This window comes from Gouania willdenowi, chromosome 5 (assembly GCF_900634775.1).
Source record: "Gouania willdenowi chromosome 5, fGouWil2.1, whole genome shotgun sequence".
Taxonomy (NCBI): Eukaryota; Metazoa; Chordata; class Actinopteri; order Blenniiformes; family Gobiesocidae; genus Gouania; species Gouania willdenowi.
The window spans coordinates 41,175,467-41,195,147 of NC_041048.1; the positions used below are offsets into that span (position 1 = coordinate 41,175,467).

At 36.6% G+C, this 19,681-nt stretch overlaps 1 protein-coding gene across 1 annotated transcript in view; it reads left to right on the forward strand.

The window, feature by feature from the left end:
* The window catches only part of cadpsa (Ca2+-dependent activator protein for secretion a), a 144,483-nt gene extending 134,900 nt beyond the window's left edge, over positions 1-9,583 (forward strand). The window contains 2 exon segments of the mRNA XM_028446810.1: positions 7,190-7,294; positions 8,450-9,583. Of these exon segments, the coding sequence (XP_028302611.1) occupies positions 7,190-7,294; positions 8,450-8,617 (273 nt within the window). The 3' untranslated portion in view covers positions 8,618-9,583.
* Positions 9,584-19,681: the final 10,098 nt, after the last annotated feature.

The window sequence follows — 19,681 nt, forward strand, 5'->3', positions numbered from 1 at the left end:
TGAAGCTGTTAGCTTCATACACACATGTGTTGACCACCACAGTTACAGTATTTAAGATGCTCTCTAAAGAGTTGGCGAGGACAGGACAAAGATAATATGTGTTGCTAATATTGGCCAGTGGAGTGAAAATCTGCAATAACACGTGATTAATGCTTGAATAGAGTACCATTAAGATAACAGTGAACAGAAGGGGTAGATGTGTCACCCCATCACATTTTAATGCCTTTTCTGCACATTTTTTCCACTTTCCAGACATGTTCAGCACTTATAAACACTTTCCACCACTTTTACACCTAATGTCACATATGTTGACCTATTATTGTCTCTTTTAACATCTTTTCACCATGTTTCATGATTATTTTTGCCAATTTCACCACATTCACCATTTATAAATAATTATTACTACTACAAGGTTCCTGCAGATCCTTAAAAACCGCAACTTTGCACAATCAAGACAGTAGAACCAACTACAAAACAGTGACATAGTTGCAGAGGGACTCTGTGTAGATGTGCATCATGCTTGTAGCAACATGTGGAAAACTAAAATTTAGCAAAAATTGCCTGTCCAACAAAGATTTCTCTTAATGACTTGATTTTTTGTATTTTTGTTCACAGATTTTTGGTTATTTGGGTCGTCATTTTGTGTGTTTTGAGTGATTTTGATTATTTTAGTCATTATTATTTTAGTCTGTTATTTTTGTGTAATTATGTAATTAATGCAGCTTTTTTTTCTCTCAATTGTGTTTATTGTGAAGTTGCTCTTAAATTTAATGTCAAATGGCAATAAAAAGTCTTGAAACGTCTTGAATTTAATTTGACTGAAGTTGTTGGAACCCTGTACTAAATGATCCAATATTGACACTTTGAACCTCTTTTTACCACTTTTTCTGTCAGTTTTTATCCACTCTAATTTGCAACTTTTAACTAATTTCTGTGGTTTATAAAATCCCATTTCACCTCCTTTTCCACTATTTTTGGTCACTTTTAACCCATTTTATCTGTGATTAAAACCATGATTTCCATCTTTAAGATGACTATAATAATAATCAGATGAATAAATAAATGTGGTTATCACAGATTCATAGAACAATAGACCATCATTTTACTGACTTTATGGATGGACCCCAAAAATCTCTCCTTTATTCCCCCTCATAGATGGTCCTGTCTCCACATGACTGTTCTTCAATGTTCAGGTCTGTGTTCAACCACCTTCAGCTACAGTGGGGGTCCCCGCTCTCTGGGACCTTTATTTTGGGGGTCAGGGACTCAAAAGGTTGAGAACCACTGCTTTAAACCAACTCACTAATGATCACAGTTGAAAGGTTGTTCCCAACATTCTTAAAGCTGCTGGAGACGATATTTGTGGCAAATGATCTTTAATTTATTGATCCATGAGATCTACACTGTGTACACATAAAACATAAAACCCATATTTTTGATATTAAGTTACACACAAAGACGCTCTCTTATTTCTTTCTATCTGTTGTCATTGTGTGTGTGTAGCAGAAAGATGAGGAGTGTGTGATTTGTTCACTGATGGTAGAGTAACGTAGTAAAAATGCTCGTTCAGGGTTTGAAGGCAGCAAACACCAACCAACCCAACCCACTGCACCCCACGGGGCGACACTGCCAACCACCATGTGAAGACCCGAGTGTGAACGCAGGCGAGGTGTGTGTGTGCGTGTGTGTGTGTGTGTGTGTGACTAAGGTTGTGGTTTGAAGGGTTAGTGTCAGATGGGGCAGGAGGTCGCTCCCTTCTTAAATGGGCACTTATTGTGTGTGTTTGTGGTGAAGGTAGAGCTTGGAATAGGACAATGCACTCATGATAACACACACACACACACACACACACACACACACACACACACAGAAAGCACTCATCAATAGGAGGAACAGAGGACCTTCCGTTCAGATGGAACTCATTAGAATGTCACAGATTTGATTCCTGTCGGGTTATGGCATTATGTATTCAGAGCAATATTACGCTTGTTTTGGCTGTTAGCGAGCGCTAGCCCCCTGCTGATCCCCATACAACTCAAAGAGAAACTGAAATCATGTGTAAATTAGTCACTACTCATAATCTTCTGTTTGTTCCGTCCAAAAAGGAACAAAGCAACCAAATCATTCTCAGTCTCTTCACCTGATCCACAAGTGTTCACGTGTGTTTTCAACGTGTTTGTCATTGTCTCTCCATCCTGAGTACCAGAGAGCATAGAGCATAGAGCATAGAGGAGTGTGTCTTTAACGTGTTTCTGTTTGGAAACAGAATGGTTGTTAGTGAAACAATAGAAACGTATCAATTAGAGACAAACCAGTGTTTGAGAATTTTAAAGTTAGAATTCTGCTTCTGTTTGTCAGCATCATTCTGTCATCGAGTCAATAGATAGATAGATGGATGATAGATGGATGGATGGATAGATAGATGGATGATAGATAGATGGATGATAGATAGATAGATACTATAGATAGATACTATAGATAGATAGATATGTGGATAGATGGATGGATGGATAGATGGATGGATGGATAGATAGATAGATAGATGGATGATAGATAGATAGATACTATAGATAGATACTATAGATAGATAGATATGTGGATAGATGGATGGATGGATAGATGGATGGATGGATAGATAGATAGATATGTGGATGGATAGATAGATAGATATGTGGATAGATAGATGGATGGATGGATGGATGGATGGATGGATGGATAGGTAGATGGATAGATATGTGGATAGATATGTGGATGGATGGACATGACATGTCTGCTTCTTCCCTTGTGTGTTTGCTCCTGTTCTCCTTCTGGCTTTTGTCTTGCAGGTCCGTGGGATCCTCAGTGTGGAGTTACAGAGACTCAACAACTCTGTCTCCACCCTTTCCTCTGCACACACCCAACACAGCATAACGTGGATGGCTGTTCATCATAGGAATGGGATCCACACAAGGTTCCTGCTGCTTAACAGAAGGTTTTCCTTGCCGCCATGATGAATTCATGTTGGGTGTGGGATACATATGTATGTGTATATACGTATATATGCATATGTGTGTATCCATAAAATGAAGAGTCCGTCTTTAAGACTGCTCTACTGTAAAGTGTCTTGAGATACCATTGGTTATGATTTGGCGCTATACAAATAAAGATTGATTGATTGATTGATTGATTGATGATGTCATTAGTGCTGCATTAATAGCCTAGGAGGAGTTCCACGACAAAGAAGTTGCGGGAGAAAAATAAGAACTCCTACGATTACAATGTATTTAGCAATTTTCAATTACCAAATACAATTGGTAAAGCTTTTATACAATATTTTGTGCATTCTTTTGAAGAAGAAGTAGCCTAACGAAGAACATGGCGTTACATTCAAACTGGCATTGCAAAGAGTTCAAACCTGGCAAATATCACAGTCATTATGTGTACACAAGATGTCCTTGACAGACCTCCAAAATGCCAGTCGTGGCTTGGAAAGACTTGTGACATAACTGTCAAGTGTCGTTTTATAGAAAACCAAGGACACTAAAGCAGAAACGGGGCGAAAAATGGCTGCCGCTAAAATGGCCGCAGATGGGAGCTGAAGTGTGGCGTGGTGCAAAGAGTGGATGATGGTGATGATGATGATGATGATGGTGGTGATGATGATGATGATGATGGAAAAAGAGGGAGAGCAGCCAGTCAGTGGATCAGTCACTCCAGGCCTGGCCTCTCGATGGGGGGTTACGCTCGGGGCGCGATCACAGGCCTGCTGCCACGTTGAAGCCTTCACAGGCACACAGACACACACACACACACACACACACACACACACACTGAAAGCTGCTGCCATGCACCAACCAGGTCGTCTCTCTGAATCACCCCAGTGCTGCCAACCATCCGCCTGACCTACATGCACACCTGGTTTCATCCAACCACACACCCATCCAACCACACACCCATCCAACCACACACACATCCATTCATAGTAGAGGTGGGCAACGGCTCATGGCGAGGGTCAACATTCATGTCAGCATTAGAATAATGACCAATCTGAGCATTAACACAGAACAAAAGTTTTGTGTGTTTTTCCATCATCATCTTGTTTATTTTTGTGTCCTGTCGTGTATTTTTGTTGTTATTTTGTGTAATTTCTGGTATTTGTCTATGGTTTTGTCATCATTTTGTGTATTTTTGTTCATGTTTTTGTCTATTTTTTCTGTCATCTTGTATATTTTAGTTTTCATTTTGTGTTTCTGGACTCATTTTGTTTATCTTTTGTTGTCCTTTTGTATAATTTCTATTATTTTTGTTTATTTTGTAGTCGTTTTGTGTGTTTTATTCATCATTTTGTGTGTTTTATTCATCATTTTGTGTATTTTTCTTGTCTTTTTCTTGTCTTTTAGTTTATTTTGTTCACCCTTTGTCTATTTTTTCTGTCATGTGTAATTTAGTCATTTTATGGGTTTTTTTTGTAGTCTTGTGTATTTTGGTTCACTTTTTGTTTATTTTTGTTCACGTTTTGTCCATTTTTTGTTATGTTGAGTATTTTGGTAAACACATGAGGGATCATCCATTCATAGCAGAGGTGGGGGGGCCACAAACATGTGATTGTATCTGATCCAAGGGCCACAAGATCAACATTCATGTCAGCATTAGAATAATGACCCATCAGAGCATTAATACAACATACAACAAGGGAACTGTGTGTTTTTAGTGCGGTTTTGTGTGTTTTGTTTTTCTCACGTTGTGTATTTTGGTTGTAATTTTGTATATTTTTTGTTGTCCTTTTGTATAGTTATTTTTATGTATTTTATTCATCATTTCGTGTATTTTTGAAGTCATCTTTTGTATTTTTGTGTTCTTTTTTGCTGTATTTTTGTTCAAATTTTGTTTATTGTTTTTGTCATCTTGTGTATTTTGGTTGTCATATCTGTTATTTTTGGTGTATTTTGTTCTCATTTTGTGTATTGCAATCCTTGCATTGTGTGATTTTGAATTAATTTTGTATATTTTTGTTGTCATTTTCTATATTTTTCTTTTATTTTGGGTGTAATTTTTTTTCTCAATTTGTGTGTTTTTGGATTAATTATTTTATTTTTTATTTGCATATTTTTCTGTTATTTTTATAGTCATCTTTTGTATTTTTCTGTCTTTTTTTTAGGGTTTTTTTGAGTAATTTTGTGCGGGCCTCCAGTTTCCAATGCTTATTTGTTACAGTATGTGCTAATCATAAGCATTAATGATGAGGTGTATCTTAGCTTGTTCTTTAGCCTGTTTCTGTGTAGTTTGTGCTACTCTTGTTGTGATGTGGGGTTAGCTGCTGGCCTTTAGCCGTCTTTGTGCTCGCTCTGTTCCAATGACTGGCAACTTCTTAGTGTGACCCTCACCCTGTCCTAAAACGTTGACTAATGTTGGTGCTGCACACTTCCATCTGTCAGTTCACACAGCTTCATCAGACACCCAGACTCACCCTACTCTACTTTCTGAACCTCATAGGAATCAAATCAACCAAAGTCAGGCTGAGCACTGTGAGCTCTTAGATGTTACACACCCAGAATGACAGAAAAATACAAGAATTTACTCCAAAAACACACAAAACCACAATAAAAACACGTAACAAGAGAAAGAGACACAAAACAATTAAAAAAAAAAAAACTAAATGACAGAAAAATACAAAAAGGACAAGAAAAATACACAATATAACAACAAAATACATGAAAAATACACAAAAAATATTTATTTGAAACAACAACTTACACAGAATGACAGAAAAATACAAAAAAGTACCCCAAAAACACACTAAACAACAACATACACAGAATAAAAAAAAAATGTATTCCCAAAAAACACAAAACTACAACAAAAAAGACATAAAATCAACAAAAATACACAAAATGACAGAAAAATACACTAAATTATACAGAATGACAAAAACATGCAAGAAATTACTCCAAAAACGTACAAACTACAACAAAAATGAATAAATTCAACAAGAACACACAAAGACAGAAAATTACAGAAAATGACCATAAAAATATACAACATAGCTGTAAAATACACAAAAACATACAGAAGGACAGAAAGTTACAAATAATTACTCCAAAAAATACACTAAACAACAACAGAAAATGAATCAAATCAACAATAAAGCACAAAATAACAAAAATGTGATCACACATTTGATGATACTTTTACGGTACTCACTATTTATTTTACAGAGTGTAGAAATTGCAGAATTTGTTACTTTAACCTAAAAATATATATGTGTGTGTGTGTGTGTGTGTGTGTGTGTGTGTGTGTGTGTGTGTGTGTGTGTGTGTGTGTGTGTGTGTGTGTGTGTGTGTGCGTGCGTGCGTGCGTGCGTGCGTGCGTGCGTGCGTGCGTGCGTGCGTGCGTGCGTGCGTGCGTGCGTGCGTCCGTGCGTGCGTGCGTGCGTGCGTGTGTGTGTATTGCATTATATGTACAATATTTGTTGGTGAATATTTTAGTTCCTGAGGCTTAAAATCAAGTGAAATGTGTGATCTGTTTAATAGAAGTCTACGTCTATATAGTGTTATTCTGAAGTGGCTGCTGGTAAAACTGTGTGTAACAACAAATAATGAGATGTTTGTGTGTCCTGTGTGTGTGTTGTGTGTGTTCTGTGTGTGTGTTGTGTGTCCTGTGTGTGCTCTGTGTGTGTTCTGTGTGTGTATTGTGTGTGTTCTGTGTGTGTGTTGTGTGCGTCCTGTGTGTGTCCTGTGTGTGTGTTGTGTGTGTGTTCTGTGTGTGTTCTGTGTGTGTATTGTGTGTGTTCTGTGTGTGTGTTGTGTGCGTCCTGTGTGTGTGTTGTGTGTGTCCTGTGTGTGTCCTGTGTGTGCTCTGTGTGTGTTCTGTGTGTGCTCTGTGTGTGTTCTGTGTGTGTGTTGTGTGCGTCCTGTGTGTGTGTGTCCTGTGTGTGTCCTGTGTGTGTGTCCTGTGTGTGTGTTGCGTGTGTCCTGTGTGTGTGTTGTGTGCGTCCTGTGTGTGTGTCCTGTGTGTGTCCCGTGTGTGTGTCCTGTGTGTGTCCTGTGTGTGTGTTGTGTGCGTCCTGTGTGCGTCCTGTGTGTGTCCTGTGTGTGTGTTGTGTGCGTCCTGTGTGTGTCCTGTGTGTGTGTTGTGTGTGTGTTGTGTGCGTCCCGTGTGTGTGTCCTGTGTGTGCTGTGTCCTGTGTGTGCTGTGTGTGTGTTTGCTACAGCAATGGTACACCAGTACGATGAACCTGATTGGAACGTGGCTCACTGACCGGATGGACCTGCAGCTCCATGTTTATCAGCTGAAGATTCTCATCAGGGTTGTCAAGGTGATGGACATTTTAATTTACACTATTCGTGTTGTTAAATGTTGACTTTATTTAATCTTTATTGACATATTAATTAACTTTTTACACACAACTCCTCAGGATTTGGGAACTGGTTTTTTTTGGTTGTGTTGCACAAAACGACACACAGAGAATAGAACCCAAACACACACATTCACTTCTCCATTTACATCAAAATACATATTTCTAACCCACATTAATCCCGTGCATATTTACAGACTTCAGCTGTGGACTGACAGTAAACACAAACTAACTGTTTTAAAAGGACTCCCATCCTTAAGGACTTCTATCCTCAGGGTTTATCCGTCTTCAATAGTGATTTACTCTCTAACTTCAGCCACCAGAGCGTGTCAGCACACTGTTTAATTGAGAGTAAAGGTCCCTAAGAAGAGCTCTTCTTCTCTGCTTGATTGTCTACTACCAAACTGCAGAGTTAGAACTGTCCCTCCTGTGATTTTTCTTGGATCACAATTATTTTTTATCCTCTTTCTCTAAACAAAAGAGGTTTACATCGACATCTTTAACTTTTCCTGATTGTTTAGAGCAACCAGAAGCAGCACAAGTTGTTATTTAGGCTGAAAAATCTACTAACAGATCTAAAAAGCTGTTAAATGATGTTCAAATCAGGCTGAATGTTTCACTCTAATATAAAACAATGGGATGTTTACAGGCAGTAGGGCCGTGTGACATCATCAATCACATGATTTCAAGATGGAGGAACACAGGCTCTAAAACTGTAAAGTAGTCCTGTTCTTTTTTTAAGTTACTACAGGTACTGTTACAAAATGTTAGGGATTGTCACAAACAACTGTAAAATAATTTAAAGAACTAAAACTAAATTAAAATGATATCACAACTTTAAAATTTAGATTTATTGCAGATATTTTTGCTCTTAAAAATAATCTTATATGAGTTTGCTGAGGGAGCTGCTAGCGGACAAACTGCTAGCTCTGTTAGCATTCCATTGCTAACTCAATTTTGGAACTGAATTGATTCTAGTGACTCATTAGTTTAACAGCAGGAAAAAAAAACCTTTGTACAAGAACCAACAACACGATTTCAAACCAAACACAACTAGTTTTATTATGGGCTTTATTTCCTCTTTAAGCTAAAGTAATTCTACTGTTTTTGTTGCAGAAAAAGTACCGTGACTTCCGCCTGCAGGGGGTGCTGGACTCCACGTTGAACAGTAAGATGTACGACACGGTGAGAAACCGTCTGACGCTGGAAGAAGCCACGGCGTCTGTGAGAGAAGGAGGAATGCAGGGAATCTCGATGAAGGACAGCGACGAGGAGGACGACTAAGATCAAAGTTACAGACACACCAGGTCCAAACATCACACGTTACCTTTAATATTTTACTTTCATCGACCGTGAGAAGATCAGGCAGAGCTGGACATGTTTCAACATCTGTAACATCTGGACCAGAGGAAGACTGAGGCTTCACACACCTTCACCTGAGACACCTCCAGAGAAAAACGTGAGGTGGTGAAGGTAGAAGGTAGAAGTTATCCCGTCTTGTGATGTCACTTAGAGCATCAAACTCTGATGTTACGTTTCTTTGAACAAGTAGGGCATGGGTTTTACTTCTTGGAGCGTAGCAGCGCTCTGTGCTTCGTCAAGTCAGTCCAAAAACAAATAGTTTATAACACACGTGTCAAACTCAAGGTCCAGGGGCCAAATCTGGCCCTTAAGAGCATCTGAATTGGCCCGATGGAAACACTAGTTATGTGGAAAAATTAATAATTGTCTATATTCCCAAATAATTCAGTTTTAGATATTTAAAATTCACAAATTTTCTTTACTTGTATCACTGTAAGTTATTTTTAAATGCAAATAGTAGAAACAACTCAATAAATTCTGCAATTTCTCACTAAATTGCACAAAAATTGGTTACAAAATCAGGAAATTTTGAAATAAAGATCCTGCTGGGACTGATATTGAAAACTAGAGCACAATGATGTTAAAATTACTCTTTTTTGACCCCTGAACTAAAAGGAGTTTGACACCCTTGGCCTGTAAGAAACCCTGTACATGTAAATCAGACTTTGTTTGCACGTTAACATCAACCAAACGGATCCTAGAGAGTTTTAAACACTCGGTGTGAACGCAAACCAGATTGTTACGGTTTGCTTTCATGCATAAAGTCAACAAAATATCCCAAATGACAGAAAAAGGACAGCAAAAAAATACACAAAAATATTTATACAACATCATGCAGAGAATGAAAGAAAAGTACAAGAAATGTCTCCAAAAACACACAAAACTACAACAAAAAGGCACAACACAAAAACACGTGATGAGAGAAAAATACACAAAAGGACCACAAAAATATAAAATACAGAACATTATTTATACAACAACATACACAGAATGACTGAAAATTACAAGAATTCCACCAAAAAACACACAAAAGGAAAGAAAAATACACAATATACTGTAACTTCAAAAATAGTTACACCAAACAACAACAAAATATTTATAAAATGTTCCCTGTGAATTTAACGTCACACTCAGCGCAACATTAAAGTTCAGACGTATTCAAGGGTTTCCACCCAAAATAAACATCTGCCGTTTTTTTGCCGCAACTTTCCGACAGAAATAATCAGTCTAGAATTCTCCTTCCTGATTGGCTCCAGACTTCGTTTGCACGTTAACATCGACCAGACGAGGAGGACTATCAGACCAAACAGATCCTAGAGAGTTTTAAACACTCGGTGTGAACGCACTGTCAGACTTTTAAGGACTTTTAAAACGTCAGATGTCTCATCGAGGGTTAAAGTGGTAACTCGAGGGTGGGAGGTCAGGTTAAAGAAAGATCTACAACAAATCACATTTTTAAGGTTTGTTTAAATTTATTATATTCATTTTGAGTTGAAAAGGTCAAACTGAAAGTAAGTTTGTCCAGAGGTAAAGTCAAAGATTTATTTTGGGTTTTTTACGTATCCTTATCGTCTATCGCAGGGGTCTGCAACCTGTGGCTCTGGGGCCTCATGTGGCTCTTTGACTTTTCCCTACAGAGGCTGTTAGGGATTAATGACAAAAAAAAAATCATGATATAACCATTTGTTAACCTAAAATAAATCACGCTGTACAATGACTCAGCACATTCCTACAACATCTACAGACCATCAACTTTCCTCCACCTGTGACTAACCTTAAGTTTTAAATCCCTGGTAAGAAACTAAACCAACAAAAACACTATTTCTGGAAGAAAATAGAGATTCTAATTGTGTGGGAACAGATTCATTTAACCACCAATGTACAGGTTAAATATGTATGTTTTATGTGTGGCAAGAAATGAGTAATTAGCATGTGTTGATCACATGATCATGTGTTATCATATTCATGTTACTTTTTGTAGACTTTCATATACATTAACTATAAAACAGTCTACTTTATATAACATTGTGTTCATGTAAACTGAGATGTGTAAGAATTTAAAGATGCAAGATACTGTTTTATTATATTTTAATGCTAATAATACTTTATTTCAATATGAATCCAATTAAATCAAACATTATTCTATATAATTTTAACTGTATATAATTTAATACACTGTATTGTCTTCATTGAGAAGGTATTTATGGCTCCAGGAGGATTTTAATCCAGGTTTAATGGTTCCATGTAGAGTAAAGGATGTAGACCCCTGCTCTATCGTATTGACTTCCTGTTTTAAGGCGTTTTCCTTCTTCATGCGTGGGATCTGTAGTACGTTGGCTGATAGTGGCGTCCATATGCTCCGCCCACCTTAACGTTCCTGATCTTTTTTGGAATAACGTCGTAATGTCCAAAGAACTGATGACTCGTAACTAGACATTAAAAACTCCAACATAGACTCTCTATGGGATCAGCAACATGATACGGGAATGCTGATTGGCTGAAATCTTCAAAATGGCGACTTCCACATCTAAAGGGATATTATTACATGTTTGAGGCTAAAAGTTGATAAAAATGTAACAAATGAATTGATTATTTATATTTAGAGTATGTGTAGCGTCGTTAGCATTTTCTGTGACTCACTACGCCACCCTCTGGTTCAAAGTGGTATCACAAGACGGGATCGCAGCATGTTTCCTGGTTTTTCTCTGCAGCCTATTATTTGAATAAGAAAAGACTGTTGTTATCTTTATTTTGTAAAAGTGAAACACTTCTTTTTAATTGAATAGTTTTTGTTGTAAAACCAAACATGCAGCAGAGTTGAAATCACCACGGTAACATTGAACGGTTGTTTTTTACGAGGTTGTGTTGTGTTTTTGTCACAGATTCTTCTGTGTGTTGCCCTGTTGTAATAAGGTGTGCGTCATCATTTTGATCACAGAACGTTTTTATTCAGTTACACTTCAGGGTTTGTTTTCATCCTTAAACTTTTTGTCCAACATTAACGTGGATTTTCACACAATAGCCACTAGTCGTGTTTCTTTGCAAATATTCAGTAGTTTGTATCCTGACACCATGATGAACAGCCTGATTACCACTTCCTGTTTGTCTGTAGTTACTGTCCAATGAGCGTAACATCAGTTAGATCTCTGATTAAACGCTAAGAGTGCAGTCTAAGTCACTCTATCTCAAAATGATGGAAGTGAAATACATTTGGTCTTTTCTGCAAAGCCACTAACTTGGAGAAATCAATGACTTTCTTCAATCTGCTAATGACCGTATTCTACTTCCTGCTTCTATCCATATAATAATACAAGCAACTTCCAGTGTGATAACGGCAACTATAATATTTGGATCCAATTTGGATTTTAAGCAGATCACTATTATTATTATTATTATTATTATTATTATTATTATTATTATTATTATTATTATTATTATTTGATGTCTATTGATTGTATTGTTGATTGTTTCAGAAATAGAAGGTTTGCTTTCTGTAGAAAACCATAATTTACATTTTTGTTACATTTCTATCAACTCCTGTTCCTATGATAATCTATAATATATATATATCTATAATAATTCCAGTCCAACTGCAAGATTAAAGATCAACGTTAAAAACATTCTCTGATGAGTGTTTGTTTTGATCTGTAAAAACTCTCTTATTGACATTGTCGGAGAGGTTTGTTGCATTGCATTGTGGGATGTGGAGTCCTGTAGACGGATGCATAGGATTGTTTTTACTTCATTCTTACTGTGATTTCTTGTGTTTGACCCAAAAACTCTGAAAAAGTGACACATTTCTGGTGTTCTCACTGAAAGTTGCAGTAAAACAATAGAAGATGTTTATTTCAGGGCTGAAATTAAATGTGTGTTAAAGAGATGAGATATCACTGGGAATAAACTAGAACAAAAACCAATCACTATCCTCCTTGTTTGGAGAATAAACTTACAGTATATGCATCCGTCTACTGGACTCCACATCCCACAATGCAATGCACCAAACTATACCAACACTAGTTGTGTTTCCATTACAGTTTTTCACAAAATAAAGCGATATTTCTTAAGTTTCCACAAAGTATAATTGCTCTTTTAACATGTTTGCATTGAGCTTTAACGATAAATGTCAATATTAAATTGTGTGAAAAACCTCGTAAAAACTTTTTAAGCGATATTTGAGTATTTTTTTTCTAAACTCGGGTGTTTCCATTACCGGTTTTTATTGAACTGTTTAGATCTGGGTGATGGAAACACGGCTAATGATCCTGATCATGTTTGCATTAAATTGAAGATGAATCTAAGAAGAAATGAGCAAATATTTCTGAAAACGTCCAAAAATGCAGAATCGTTTTCGTTCAAATTTTACCCAAACTTCATCCGGATCTAAAATTTTAATCCTCTGGTATTAAGCTAAAGCTAATCCGTTCACACGCTACAGGTGTTACATCAACTCAGCTCTCCACTGGTGTGTGTTTAACATTTCTATGTCCATTAATAACCATACAGTACGTCCAAATGAATAGATACCCCTGATTTTTTTTGTTTTTTTTTTAATTAAAAAAAATTGTGACGAAATGCGCAAAATCTGGATCTGATCCAGATGAAACTCGGTGGATGTAATTGCGGAAAAAGTGTTTCCATTGATCTTTAATGATACATAAAATACCTTCTTATGAAAGTGTAAAAACTTTCATGGGAATATTTGAGTGTTTTTCCGATGTTTCCGGTTTTTATTGCGATATTTATATTTTGCGCATTTCCAGGGGTAATGGAAACACAGCTATTGTCAAATACTAACATGTTATGGTTTTATTTATTCAGACAATTTTTTCACGAAATTTACTTTGATCTCCTGACATGTTTCGACCGTCAACTGTCAGTCTTCCTCACAGGCGTCTGCTGATCGCTGTGATGTGTCCAGAACGAACTCACAAGGAAAAAAATGTTCTGAATAAATGAAACCTTAGGATATTAATTTCAAAAAGAAAGATGACATATTAAACACATTTGAGGTTGTGTAGCTTTATATTTTTGTGTTTTTAAAGAAGTTTCAGGATCAGTGAAACAAACAAGAAAAGAGAAATAAATGTAACGTAGCAGCAACGTCATCAATAAATGATCAATGAAAGAACAGAACTCACTTCTTCCAGACGTGTTTCCCATTATTATTATTATTATTATTACTGAACTCTTTTGATGTTGTTTTTTGTATTGTTTGTCTTTTGTTTGGTTTGTTTTCTTATTTAAAGAGTTTTTTTTTTCTGTACTAAACGCTAACTTTTTAAATTTGAGCTTTCATGATAAACATGTTCCACACTATGACTGAACGATGGAAAAAGGACGTTTTCTTAGTGTCAACTGTTTCCTCTAATGCAGGGGTTCTCAACCTTGGGGTCAGGACCCCATTTGAGGTCGCGAGACAATGGGAGGGGGTCACCAGATGCCTTCAAGAAACTAAGGATATTTTTTTTGAACAATTTAGGCCCATTTTTTGCTTATTTTTACCGTCTATACCAAACTCACCATATTTTAATCTATTATCATCACTTTTTCTTGCCATATTTTTGTTCCTTTTAATGTATTTTTGCTACATTTCTCCCATTTCTGACACTTCTACATCACATTTCAATACCTTTTCTGCACATTTTTTCTGTTCAGCACTTATACAGTAAACCCTATCCACCACTTTTCCACCTAATGTCACATATGTTGACCCGTATTGCAGGGGTGTCAAACCTATTTTAGTTCAGGGGCCAGTTTGATCTCAAGTGGGGGTGGAAAAAAGAACGCATTTAACATCAATTTTCAGTATCATAGAAATTTTGTGCCATTGTTTGTGTGAGAAATTGCAAGATTTGTGGAAAGATTTAGAGTTCGTTCCCCGATTTGAAATTCAAAACGACTGCATTTATGTGGTATAAACAAAGGAAACATTCTAGCCCCTAAAAATATTGTGGAGTTTCATGAAATTGCTGAATTTATCCATTTACAACTGGATTATTTAGTAGTTTACACAATAATTCATGTTTTCTCTGTCATTTTTACTGTCTCCTGCGGGCCATATTGGATGCTCTAAAGGGCTGGATTTGGCCCACGGGCCTTGAGTTTGACACATGTGCATTATTGTCACTTTTATTTTTATTTCACCACCTTTTCCACCATTTTTGGTCACTTTGAACCATTTTATTAGTGATTAAAACCAGGATTTCCATCTTTAAGATGACTATAATAATAATAATAAACGTTCCTGGATAACAGTGGTAATTATTCAGATGAATAAATAAATGTGGTTATCACAGATTCATAGAACAATAGACCATCATTTTACTGACTTTATGGATGGACCCCAAAAATCTCTCCTTTATTCCCCCTCATAGATGGTCCTGTCTCCACATGACTGTTCTATAATGTTCATGTCTGTGTCTAGGACCTTTATTTTGGAGGTCTTGGACTGCAAAGGTTGAGAACCACTGCTCTACTCTATTCTTGTACTCTTGGAGGTTGTGTGTCATTCTTCGTGCACGTTTTTTGCATGTCACTGCTATTTACCGCCCCGAGTGTCTTTGCCCCGTGTGAAGTTTTTCTGTGGGTTTCCTGAGCTTTTGTGTTTTAGAAGAACCCACCGTGGCCAAGAGAACCTGAATAAAAAGGAAAACCACAGACTGCGTGATTGATTCTGTGTGAAAACGAAGTAACACAGTTGGAAATGTTCTTTTTATTCCTGCATTCGTGGTCGAAAATAGGGCTTCATGTGAAATACATATTTGTTAATCTGCGCCCTGACCTGCAAAGAAGCTCTTAAATCAAGGAGGCCTGGATTAATGCTGAGTGAGGATTAACGCATCAGTCATCTTGAGATTTGATATTACTGACCAGAAGGAGATTGAAAGAATAGCTGGAGATCAAATCAACAATGAACCAAAATCAAAATCTGGAGCCTAAAGTCAGGAGGATTAGATATAATATCGTCCAAAATTAAAAGAAGACGGGGTCGAGTTTAATTGGAAGAAAGAAATCCGTCTTGAAAAAGAAGAAACACTATTTTAAATGAGTGGGAGGAGTTGGGGGGAAAAAAATGACATTTTGTGTGTTTTATTTTTTTCAAAAACAAAATAAAGGAGCAAAAAAAAAAAAAAAGTACATAGATGTAATTTAGCAACATTCTGAAAATTTTGTTTTAAAGGAACCTATAGAACTATTATTCATAAACACCACCATTGACTAAGATTGAAAGTTTAAGTTTGTTTGTCAAAACATTTTAATAGATTTTACTGCAATTTTATTAACAATCCTCATACAAAGTATTTATTCAGCCACCAACTGTGCAAGTTCTCCCACTTAAAAAGATAAGACAGGCCTGGAATTTTCATCATAGGTAAACCTCAACTATGAGAGACAAAATGAGAGAAAAGAAAATCACATTGTAGATCTGGAGACTGGCTAGGCCACTCCAATATCTTGAAATGCTTTTTATGAAGCCACTCCTTCGTTGCCCGGGCGATGTGTTTGTGATCATTGTCGTGCTCAAAGACCCAGCCACGTTTCATCTTCAATGTCCTTGCTGATGGAAGGAGGTTTTCACTCACGATACATGACCCCATTCATTCTTTCCTTTACACATATCAGTCGTCCTGGTCCCTTTGCAGAGAAACAGCCCCAAAGCATGATGTTACCACCCCCATGCTTTACAGTAGGTATGGTGTTTTTTCTCCTCCAAACACGACGAGTTGAGTTTTTACCAAAAAGTTGTATTTTGGTTTCATCTGACCAAATGACATTCACCCAATCCTCTTCTGGATCATCTAAATATTCTCTAGCAAACTTCAGACGGGCCTGGACATGTAGTGGCTTAAGCAGGGGGGACACGTCTGGTACTGCAGGATTTGAGTCCCTGGTGGCGTAGTGTGTTACTGATGGTAACCTTTGTTACTTTGGTCCCAGTTCTCTGCAGGTCATTCACCAGGTCCCCCTGTGTGGTTCTGGGATTTTTGCTCATCATTCTTATGATCATTTTGACCCCACGGGGTGAGATCTTGGAGCCCCAGATGGAGGGAGATTATCAGTGTCTTGTATGTCTTCCATTTTCTAATAATTGCTCCCACAGTTGATTTCTTCACACCAGGCTGTTTACCTATTGTAGATTCAGTCTTCCCAGCCTGGTGCAGGTCTACAGTTTAGTTTCTGGTGTCCTTTGACAGCTCTTTGGTCTTGGTCATAGTGGAGTTTGGAGTCTGACTGTTTGAGGTTGTGGACAGGTGTGTTTTATACTGATAACCAGTTCAAACAGGTTCCATTAATACAGGTAACGAGTGGAGGAGGAGCCTCTTAAAGAAGAAGTTACAGTTCTGTGAGAGACACAAATCTGGCTTGTTTGTAGATGACCAACTACTTATCTTACAGAGGGATTTACCAATTCATTCATTAAAAATTTACAATGTGATTTTCTGGATTTTTTTCCTCATTTTGTCTCCCATAGTTGAGGTTTATCTATGATGTAAATTACAGGCCTTTTTAAGTGGGAGAACTTTCACATCTGGTGGCTGAATAAATACTTTTTTGCCCCACTGTAAAGAGGAATTAGATGCTCCTCTGTGTCGGTAAAATTAACCACACATTAATTTAACCTTTTGAATAAAAAACGAAAAATAACAGTTTTTTTCTAATGAACTTGTTCACCTTCTGCTCCATAATCATAAATTACAGAAAATTACATAAAACAAGAAAAATACACAATTACTCCAATAAAACAAATTAAAGACAACAATAATACAAAGGACAACTACAAAAAAAATACAAACCAATAATACAAAATGACTCGAAAAACACAAAAACTGAAGAAATTCACAAAATGACGTCAAAAATGCAATAAAATACATAGAACAACAAAAATTTATAAAAATGACCTGAAAATGTAAAAAACAACTACACAAAGTGACTCATTGTACACAAAACAACGAAAGTACATGGAATGACAGAAAAATGTCAAAAACACAATAAAATACACACAGAATGACAGAAAAATACAATAAAATACTTTTTTTTAAAAACACAAAACAGCCGTTTATCCAGAATGACAGAAATACACAACATTATTTTAAAAACACACAAACTATTGTTGTTTCCTGTGTTAATGCTCTGAGTGATCTTTATTCTAATGCTGACATTAATGTTGATCATGTGACCCTCAGATCAGACACGATCACATATTGATGAAAGTCGTTCATTTCTGTCTTAAACATAAAGCAAAGGCAGTATATTATATTATATTATCCAGTGTGTCACCAGTATGGATTGGAAACAAACTGGAACAGGAGGTGACGACTGGTTTCTGTTTTTAAACCAACACGATGGATGTTTCTCAACCTGCTGTGCTGGTCCTGTGATGGTCCAGCATGTGTGAGGGCCGAGGGCTGAGGGCAGGTAGATGTCAGATCCTTTTAATAAAAGCATCCCACACAAAGCCTCTTAACGTTTCCCTCCCTCCATCCGATCCTAAGAGGGAACACGCCTGCTGATTAATTTTAGATCTTTTCCCTGAAAAGCGTAGCTTACACTTTAAATCAATCTGACACTAAACACCCAGAGCAGATTGGGTGATACCTCAGGGATCGACTGTTTGTCCTGTTTCCACTTTGGTTTACAGTAAATGGCCATATGGGAACGCTACACTTATTATTATTGGATACATGTCACCAGTTAATCTGTGCCCTCCATGATAAAGCTGCACATCCGTAATTTAAGGAATACTTGTCTTTCTGTTCTGAGACCAAAACAATAAACTAGGTTTGGAAATTCCACTTTAGTGTTAAAAAAAATAAAACCAGATGGACAGTGAGAGTCTTGGTCAGAATAATAATAAAAATAAAAACTTGTTTAGAATAGAATTTGCAGAGAAAAGTCCTTATGTGTGTGTCTTAAAGGTGCGTTCACTCTGAGAATCACAGAGAGGTTAAAACCCTCGTTTGTCCTGGTGTGAACACCCACACCACGTCTACAACGGATCAGGTAAGAGAATTCCAGAGTGTTTTCACTGCAAGGCGAGAGCTTTTCAGGAGAAATGTGAAAACAAACGCATTCAGCCCGGACCAAACACAGGAAGTATGGAAGATGATGAAATTCATAAGTCACGATAAGTGACAAAAATGTGAAAAAACATCAACATTTTAGAGGTAAGGCTATAATTAAGCATAACAATGTTGACGTTCTTTACTTTTTTTTTTTAGGAAAGGCTATAGAAAGGCATAAAAAAAGCACGAAAAAATTTCAAACGCCTGAAAAAAGGAGGGGAGGCATAAAAATGAAAACATTTTGAATTTATTTATTTTTTTTATACGTAAGGCTTTAGTAAGTCATAAAATTTGGCGAAAAAATCTCTAACACCTCAATAAAGAGGTAAGGCTTTAGTAAGGCATAAAAAAGTAGAAAAAATGTAAAACGTCAACAAATGTAAGTAAAGCTATTGTACTCCACAAATTCAAACAGGGCTAAGAAAGCAGTAAGACACAAAAATCTAAAAAATCGTGCAAAATCGGAGGCATAAAATTTTGCAAAAAAATTTCAAACGCCTCAAAATGGAGGTAAGGCTATTGTAGGGCATAAAAAAAAACAAGAAATATATTAAACATTAAAAAAACAAAATTAAATAACAAAATGAGTTAAGACCATCATTAGACCCTAAAAACTTCTGCAAATACGTATAATGCACATTTTAAATACGGCAAGGAAAGCGGTAAGGCACAAAAAATGACAAAAATCACCCAAAATCGGAGGTAAGGCTATATATAGTAAGGCATAATTTTAAAAAAAACTACTGCAAGTATAATGCACATACTTAAACAGGGCTAAGAAAGCAGTAAGGCAAAAAAAATGACAAAAATAAAAAAAAACCCAAAATAGGAGTTAAGTCAATTTTTTTTTTTTTTTTTTTTTTTTTTTAAAAATGAGTTAGGACCATCATTAGACCCTAAAAACTACTGCAAATATAATGCA